Source organism: Adiantum capillus-veneris, chromosome 27, assembly GCF_014529385.1.
Source record: "Adiantum capillus-veneris isolate H3 chromosome 27, ASM1452938v2, whole genome shotgun sequence".
In the NCBI taxonomy this organism is placed as follows: Eukaryota; Viridiplantae; Streptophyta; class Polypodiopsida; order Polypodiales; family Pteridaceae; genus Adiantum; species Adiantum capillus-veneris.
Window position 1 is genome coordinate 14,803,683 of NC_140957.1, and position 8,577 is coordinate 14,812,259.

At 44.0% G+C, this 8,577-nt stretch overlaps 2 protein-coding genes across 3 annotated transcripts; both read left to right on the forward strand.

Annotated features, from left to right (window-relative positions):
• The first annotated feature begins 911 nt into the window (after positions 1 to 911).
• LOC147421543 (uncharacterized) lies at positions 912 to 3,527 on the forward strand. Its single transcript, XM_086503544.1, has 3 exons — positions 912 to 1,128; positions 1,208 to 1,328; positions 1,474 to 3,527. The coding sequence occupies exons 1-3, from the start codon at positions 912 to 914 to the stop codon at positions 1,736 to 1,738; spliced, it is 603 nt and encodes a 200-aa protein (XP_086359670.1). The 3' UTR covers positions 1,739 to 3,527.
• LOC147421544 (uncharacterized) lies at positions 3,303 to 6,067 on the forward strand. 2 transcript variants are annotated; one of them, XM_086503542.1, is made up of 2 exons: positions 3,303 to 3,432; positions 3,557 to 6,065. In XM_086503542.1, the coding sequence occupies exon 2, from the start codon at positions 3,615 to 3,617 to the stop codon at positions 4,026 to 4,028; it is 414 nt and encodes a 137-aa protein (XP_086359668.1). In that variant the 5' UTR covers positions 3,303 to 3,432; positions 3,557 to 3,614; the 3' UTR covers positions 4,029 to 6,065. The 2 variants fall into 2 exon arrangements, with proteins under 2 accessions (XP_086359668.1, XP_086359669.1); XM_086503543.1 differs by lacking the exon at positions 3,303 to 3,432 and having other exon boundaries at positions 3,608 to 3,869; positions 3,976 to 6,067.
• The last annotated feature ends 2,510 nt before the right edge of the window (positions 6,068 to 8,577 follow it).

The following is an 8,577-nucleotide window of genomic DNA, read 5'->3' on the forward strand; positions in this document are numbered from 1 at the left end:
GACAAAGGCCATACACATACAATGAAACTTTTGCCAGGAAAATCAAAGAAGATATTGAGAAACTAACTAAGGAAGCCGAATTCATTTACAAAATTGAACACACAGATTGGGTGTCTCCAATTGTGGTAGTACCCAAGAAGAATGGAAAATTACGAGTGTGTGTCAACTTCAAAAAAGTGAATGCAGCTACCATTAGAGACAACTTTCCTTTTTCAATCACTGAGCATGTTTTAGAATGATGGTACAGCTGTGCAAGAAGCCCAGGCATGGTAATTTGCAGGCAAATGGCAGGGACATTGAGCAAGTATTTGATGCATCCAGGAGACAGATACACAGGAATGAAGCATGCTCTAGTAGAAACTGCAACTGTTTTTTGCTATCACAGATGACAGGAGCAAATGCTTATATCATAAGGTTGTAAACAGGACAAGGGGTGCTAGATACAAGTGCTATCAAGTTTATGATATGGTATTTGGAGCAAGATGTCTGCAGAACGCTCTACTTGCCAGGATGTGTATGCAAGATGTGGTGTTTTGCAGGTCAAAGATGCTTTTCCAACTCAACTGGTCGGAGAGCTTGAAGGTGCCAAGGATCGTGGACAATACAAGAGAAGTTTTTTTTTACAAGCATCATGTGATGCAAGCTCGACCGGGGTAGAAGGAGAAGTTTTCTTTACCATGGTGAATAGTGTCATCAAGTGAGCAATGCAAAAGGAAGCAATGCAAAAGGAAGTTGACCAGAAGTCTTTTTTATTTTTAATGTAATCGACTCAAGTCCACGATAGATAGCATGTGAAAGGAGGCAAAACCCAAAATTTGTTTAAAGCTTAACTTGTAAAACAACGGGCAGTGCTGCATGCAGGGTGGCACCGCCACAGATAGAAGGTGAGGAGTTCTAGAGCGCGTGGAGACATGCGACGTGTGGGGAGCTTCTTGAAAGGGCACGTCGGCCAAGTGGAACACAGCATGAAGGTGGTGGCACCCTCTGGAGGGAGGGTGCTATCTGCATGCGGTTTGAAGACCGAGGGGTGGCATGAGAAGGGGCTGCGCTATATGCAGGAAAAAGACGCCTGGCTAGGGAGGAGGAAAAGGAGAGTACATGTTTGGAAAGAAGTGAGTTGGGGAGCAGGTGAGCACAAAGGAGGTTCCATATGCATTAGCTGCCAGAAGGCTGGCCTAGCGCAGCAGTAGAGCACGCCATCTGCTAGGAGGTGAGGAAGGCTGGTGCAGCAGTCAAGCAGATGAAGCGCCGCCAAGGGGTGGCAGTAGGGGCATCTTGACAGGGGGCGGCTCCATGGCATTGGGGGTCGAGTTAAGGGCTTGGAGCAGGTGAGAGAAAGGCTGCCTAACATGTGAAGAGGTCGCCATGTGCAGGAGGGTGAGGAAGGCCAAGAGAAGCACGGCTAGGAGAAGCCAACGCTGCCCATGCCAGGGGGAGCTCGCAATAAGTCAGAGGGCTACCAATTGAATCAAGGAGAAGGGGTTCAAGGGGCAGCCACGAAGTAGCGTGGGCAGGAGGGAGTAGAGAGGTGATCAAGGGCTTCAAGGTGGAAAAGGTGCAGCCAGGGGTTGGATGCATGAGAAGGGGTGACCTTCGATGGTCTGAGAGCTCAAGGGAGCATGCCAGGAAGGTGAAGGGCTGTGGTGAAGGCAAGGCATGCAAGAAGCTATTGGAGTCTTCCGTGGAAAGCCATACAACGGCTACGAGGCAAATGCCTAAATTGTATGTCATGAAGTAGCTAACGAGGGTTTCTTCTCTTGGTTTTTGGAAGGTCTCTTGGGTCATGTGTTGATAGAGATGAGCAGTGTATGCTCGGACATGAAGTGAAGAACTAGAGAGTGTGTCTCTCCAGGGTTGTACATGCTATTTGTTTTGAAGCAGGGGAAAGCCGCCACTACCGGTTGCCAATAGCCGAGGAAGGGTACCAGGTTACACCAAAGCACGCAATTGACAGTCGTCATCATTGTATTGGATTGTGTTCATGTGATACATAGTTGGTTTGTGTTTTTTGTTGAGTTTGGCATCAATCTCAACTAAGTCTCATCTTTTGCCGTATACTCGTGGTAGCGTTGGCTCCAGGTTTTTTTGTGTGTGTGTGCAGAGAGAGAGGTAGAGAGAGGTTGGGCGAGCTTAGTGTTTGTTTGCAAATTTGGTGAGTGTGCTATGCATTAGCAGTTATGGTTGTGTGTTGTCCAGTCAACTATGCTTGGAGTTTATAAGTGATTGTGTGTAGTGGAGAAAGCTCAAGCTCAAAAGTAAGCTATGTAGTGAAAGTTTGTTGAAGTGCTCATGTGTGAGTGTATATAGCTGGTGGTGTTCGAAGGCGAGTATGTACAATTGCAGTTTGTAAATTGTGTATCGATGTGTGATTCTGTGTGGTTAGGGGTGCGGGTTAATCCTTGGGCCATAGAGGCAAGTTTGGAGTGTGTTGGGTTTGTTCCCCCTTCCCCTTTTCCATCAGTAGTGCCCCCACTAAGGAGCTATTGATTGCTCCTCGATGAAGTTTTAAAGCTTGAAGATGATGCATGATATTGACTTGGTGCTTGTTGGAGAAGAAGAGGCTGCAGCTTGATTTTTCGATCTGGAGTTATACCTATTACAGATGAGAATTTGTGGAGATGAAGCCAAATTAAAGGCACTACCATTGGTTCTAGAAGGACGAACCAAAGCCTGGTTTGAAGGATTGAAGGTTGGAAATTGGCAGTCGTCGTCGGTGAGCGAGATTCGTAACCAGTTTGTTGAAACTTTTCAGAAGCGGGTTTCTCCATCGAACTTGGGTGAGCAATTGAGCAAGCTGAAGCAGGATGTAAGTGAAGATTTTGCTTTGTTTTTGGATAAATTTGAGTCTATTTGGAAGAGACTAGCTGTTGTTACATGTCTGTGAAATGGAGATCATTTCAAGCAAGATCAATTTCTAGCCTGCTTGCATCCACGGATCAAGGAGAAGGTCGAGTGTGGTGGTGCAAAGGACTATGTGCAAGTGGTTTGCTTGGAGAAGGTAAAGAGCAGGAAAGCAAAGAGAAATCTAGAGATAGGCTTGTTGAAGCTTGCAATTTTTGGGTCTAGCTCGACAGAGAGCTTCATCATGTGCCAAAAGAAAGTTCAAGCGTCAAAAAGGTAGCTGCTTTTCCATTGGTAAGCCATTCTGGTCATTCATTTCAATTTGTACCTCCAGTTTGGTATGTTGTTGTACAAGAGTCTACTAGCCTGGTTAGCAAGGATGCGGTCTTGGTCGAAATGTGGTTGCATGAAGAAGCAAATGAAGATGTGAAAATCTCACATGACAAGTTTGAAGATGTTGGCAAAGCGATGGTCGAAGCTGTGCCGAAAGAAGCTAGCCAGGGGGTTGGGCAACCTTGCCCTACCGATTGTGTTGAAGAGTGGTAGTGCACTCTAGAAGGCGTAGACGATGTCAACATACCAGAGAGTGAGGTAATAGATCATGGCTTTCTTTCTTACTTAGCAGATGATATTGTCGTACAAGAAGTCCTTGAAGAACAGGTTAGTGTTCAAGTAATGGTGGTCGAGCAATCCGATTTTCTCTTGCATGATGCAGTGATTGAAGATGTAGCATCAAAGGCTATGGTGGTCGAAGACTGGCATGATGAGTCGGGATGGAGTGTATGCCATTTGAAGGATCTACAATAGAGGGTATGCTTGAGAAGCAGGTAGGCTTGGTTCTCCAAGAAGAAGTGGTAGTGGAAGATAGGTTGCCAAAGGTGGGTGTTATGCTATTGATGGACATGCTTTTGAAAGTTGCTTTACAGGCAGTTTTGCACGTTTTGCAAAGCTCTCGTGATGAGAGATATCCTATGGAGAGCTCTCTAGCATGTGAGAAAATCATGGTGTATGGTGGAGATGCTTCACAGGTTGGTTTACAAGCTTGTTTTGTGTATGAAGCCGGTGTATGGATACAGTTAGTTGAAGATCGATGCTATGCCAAGCTACACGAGAGGCTTGTTTTTGGGTTTACAGGTGTAAAAAAATGGTTGAATATGCAAATACTACGGATGCATGGTTGTGCTTAATGCCATGTATTTGATCCTGGCGGAGTTTGCATCATAGTTGGGAGAGCCTATGGCTTTCCATTTGATCGGGGGGATTCTACAGCTGATAAACTCTCTCTCTATCTATACTACTTCTGTACATACTAAGTATTAGTTTTCTAATATGCAATCATCTCTTATCTAAATAATATTATGGTTGAGCATGAATGCTCAACGAGGGGTTGTTGGGGCAATGATGGTACAGCTGAAGATGGTTGGCCTATGGAAGTGCAAGAAGCCCAGGCATGGTAGTTTGCAGGCAAATGGCAGGGACATTGAGCAAGTACTTGATGCATCCAAGAGACAAGTACACAGGCATGAAGCATGCTCTAGTAGAAATTGCAATTGTTTCTTGCTATCGCAGATGATAGGAGCAAATGCTTATATCATAAGGTTGTAAACAGGACAAGAGGTGCTAGATACAGGTGCTATCAGGTTTATGATATGGGAGTTGGAGCAAGATGTCTCCAGGACTCTCTACTTGCCAGGATGTGTATGCAAGATGTGGTGTTTTGTAGGTCAAAGATGCTTTTCCAACTCAACTGGTCGGAGAGCTTGAAGGTGCCAAGGATATTCGTGGAGAGTACAAGAGGAGTTTTTTTTTGCGGGCATCATGTAATGCGAGATCGACTGGGGTAGGAGGAGAAGTTTTCTTTACCATGGTGAAAGTGTCAGCAAGCGAGCAATGCAAAAGAAAGTTGAGCATAAGTTTTTTTTATTTTTAATGTAATCGACTCAAGTCGACGATAGATAGCATGTGAAAGGAGGCAAAACCCAAAATTTGTTAAAGCTTAACTTGTAAAAAAACGGGCAGTGTTGCATGTAGGGTGGCGTCGCTGCAGAAGGTGAGGAGTTCTAGAGCGCGAGGGGACATGCGGCGTGCGGGGAGCTTCTTGAAAGGGCACGTCGGCCAAGTGGAACACGGCATGAAGGTGGTGGCACCATCTAGAGGGAAGGTGCTATCTGCATGTGGTTTGAAGATCGAGGGGTGGCATGAGAAGGGGCTACGCTATATGGAGGAAAAAGACGCCTCGCTAGGGAGGATGAAAAGGAGAGTACATGGTTGGCAAGAGAGTGAGATGGGGAGCAGGTGAGCACAAAGGAGGTGCCATATGCAATAGCCGCCAGAAGGCTGGCCTAGCACAGCAGTAGAGCATACCATCTGCTAGGAGGTGAGGAAGGTCGGTGCAGCAGTCAGGCAGATGATGCACCACCAAGGGGTGGCAGTAGGGGGAGCTTGACAGGGGGCAACTCCATGGCATTGGGGGTCTAGTGAAGGGCTTGGAGTAGGTGACAGAAAGGCTGCCTACCATGTGAGGAGGCCGCCATGTGCAGGAGGGTGAGGAAGGCCAAGAGAAGCACGGCTAGGAGAAGCCAACGCTGGCCATGCCAGGGGGAGCTCGCAATAAGGCAGAGGGCCGCCAATTGAATCAAGGAGAAGGGGTTCAAGGGGCAGCTATGAAGTAGCATGGGCAGCAGGAGGGAGTAGAGAGGTGGTCAAGGGCTTCAAGGTGGAAAAGGCGCAGCCAAGGGTTGGATGCATGAGAAGGGGTGGCCTTCGATGGTCTGAGAGCTCAAGGGAGCATGCCAGGAAGGTGAAGGGTTGTGGTGAAGGCGAGGGATGCAAGATTAAGCTGTTGGAGTCTACCGTGGAAAGCCATACAATGGCTACGAGGCAAATGCCTAAATTTTATATCATGAAGTAGCTAACGAGGGCTTCTTCTCTTGGTTTTTGGAAGGTCTTTTGGGTCATGTGTTGATAGAGATGAGTAGTGTATGCTCAGACATGAAGTGAAGAACTAGAGAGTGTGTCTCTCCAGGGTTGTACGTGATATTTGTTTTGAAGCAGGGGAAGGCCGCCAATACCGGTTGCCAATAGCCAAGGAAGGGTACCAGGTTACACCAAAGCACGCAATTGACGGTCGTCATCATTGTATTGGATTGTGTTTATGTGATACATAGTTGGTTTGTGTTTTTTGTCGTGTTTGCCATCAATCTCATCTACGTCTCATCTTTTGCCGTATGCCCGTGGTAGCATTAGCTCCGGGTTTTTTTGTGTGTGTGTGCAGAGGGAGAGGGAGAGAGAGGTTGGGCGAGCTTAATGTTTGTTTGCAAATTTGGTGAGTGTGCTATGCATTAGCAATTATGGTTGTGTGTTGTCGAGCCAACTATGCTTGGAGTTTATAAGTGATTGTGTGTAGCAGAGAAAGGTCAAAAGTAAGCTATGCAATGAAAGTTTGTTGAAGTGCTCATGTGTGAGTGTGTATAGCTGGTGGTGTTCAAAGGTGAGTATGTGCAATTGTAGTTTGTAAATTGTGTATCGATGTGTGATTCTGTGTGGTTAGGGGTGTGGGTACGTGTTAATCCTTGGGCTATAGAGAGGCAAGTTTGGAGTGTGTTGGGTTTGTTCCCCCTTCCCCCTTTCCAATGAGTTGCAGGAAAAGAAGCTTACAGTTTCTTAGATGTCTTTTTGGGATACAATCAACTTTTGGTTGACCCAAAATATCAGCATAAAACTGCTTTTGCAACGGAATGGGGTATTTTTGCCTATCGGGTTATGCCCTTTGGGTTTACTAATGCTCCTACCACCTTTCAAAGATTGATGAGCTATGCTTTTAAAAAGTATCTAAGGAAATTCTTGGAAGTGTATATGGATGATTTATGTATACATTCATCAATTCGGGTTGATCATTTTGAACACCCCAAAAAGGTATTCGAAAAATGTAGACTTTAAAGGATTTGCTTAAATCTTGAAAAGTGCACATTCATGGGTAGACCAGGAAAAATTCTTGGATATATAGTGGCTAAAAATGGCATAGATACTTATATTGAAAAAATCCATGTCATTGCTGATTTGCCTAGACCAACAACACTCAAGGGGATTCAAGCCTTCATGGGACATTGTGGATATTAGACGGTTCATTTACATGTACGCTATAATTGCAAAACCCATATATAGCTTGATTACACACTTTGAGTGGAAGGAAGCATGTGAAGAACCCTTCATGAAGCTTAAACAAGCTCTCACTTCATCTCCAATATTAAAAGCACCAGATTGGGATAAGATATTCCACATACATGTAGATGCTTCCAATTTTGCCATAAGGTGTATACTAGCTCAACCAGGAGACGAAAAAATTGATTTTCCTATTTCTTATGCTAGTTGACAATTGAACATGGCAAAAAAAAATTATACCACCACCAAAAGAGAAGGATTAAGAATGATCTATGCCGTAAAAAAGTATAGACATTACCTATTAGCGAACAAATTTGTGTTCTTTGTGGACCACCAAGCTTTGTTGTACTTGGTCAACAAGCCATGCAGCAAAGGAAGAATAGTGAGATGGTTCATCATTCTTCTGGAATTTGATTTCATTGTGGTTGTTAAAAATGGCACTACACATCAAAGAGCAAATCATTTTTCAAGGATTGTTTCAGGAGAATCGCCTAAAGGGATAGACGATGATCTACCATATGCCTATTTGTTCTCCGTGGAAATGATACCTCGATGGTCAAATAACATGGTGTCATTGATGGCAATAGCTCAAGTGGATTCACAAATACCAGTTCCTAGTACAATCGAATTAATCAAGCAATCGGCTATGTATCAATTACTAGCTGGTAAGCTATACAAAAAGAATTGAGATGGAATATTGCTCTTATGCATTAATCTTGAAGAGAAAAACCAGTACCTAAATCAAGCACATATTACCATAGTAGGACTTCACTTTGCAGAAGACCAAACTATGCGACAAATTTTGAGACTTGGAGTATTTTTGGCTGACTATGAGGAGTGATGTTCGCTCTTTTGTAAAGGATTGTCCTCAATGTCAAAAACAGATACCCATACCTCACGTAACATTGTTACAAATGTCGCATGTTCCTAAGTGGAGTAACTATCTAGTTACTTACTTATCAAGGCGAGCATTTCCTGAGGATATGAGTAACGTCGTCAAAGAGCAACTGAAACTGAAGCAAGAGACTATGCTCTTATTGGAACCAATTGTATAGGAGAGGTAAGGATCAACATTTGCGTATTTATGCAAGTGAAGACGAGTATATTTTGATTATAGAACAAGTACATGCTGGATTAGTTGGAGGTCACTTTTCTAGTGAGAGCACCACAAGAGGAATCTTAATGGTAGGCATATGGTGGCCAACACTTTTTGCAAATGCCAAAGAATATGTTCGAAGGTGTGATGCTTGTCAACGATCAAAAATGCCAACACATATAGATAGCATGTCCTTAACACTATAATGGTAACCTAACAAGACATAAAAGTATCCTTTCAGGGTTTTGGAAAAAAATTCCAAACCATAGTAGATCCACTCATTTTGAAAAATCCTTTCATGAGCTTATAGTTCAAGAACTACTACATATGGAAAAAATGAGAAACTTGTAAGTTTTCTCATCCCTTGGTCACTACAAGCCTCCAAAGTTGATAGACTAGTGCATTTTGCCCAAAACAGCAATTTCTTACGGTTGATTGCATATAAATAAGAGTGGGTATTTTTGTAGGACGTGAGATAA

Bases quoted from the DNA above. Each gene is read 5' to 3' on its own strand.
- LOC147421544 (XM_086503542.1), top strand. From the start codon at position 3,615: ATGGAGTGTATGCCATTTGAAGGATCTACAATAGAGGGTATGCTTGAG.
- LOC147421543 (XM_086503544.1), top strand. From the start codon at position 912: ATGCGACGTGTGGGGAGCTTCTTGAAAGGGCACGTCGGCCAAGTGGAA. The intron at 1,129-1,207 runs GTGAGCACAAAG...GCCATCTGCTAG, and splicing joins AGAAGTGAGTTGGGGAGCAG to GAGGTGAGGAAGGCTGGTGC. The intron at 1,329-1,473 runs GTGAGAGAAAGG...AATTGAATCAAG, and splicing joins GAGTTAAGGGCTTGGAGCAG to GAGAAGGGGTTCAAGGGGCA.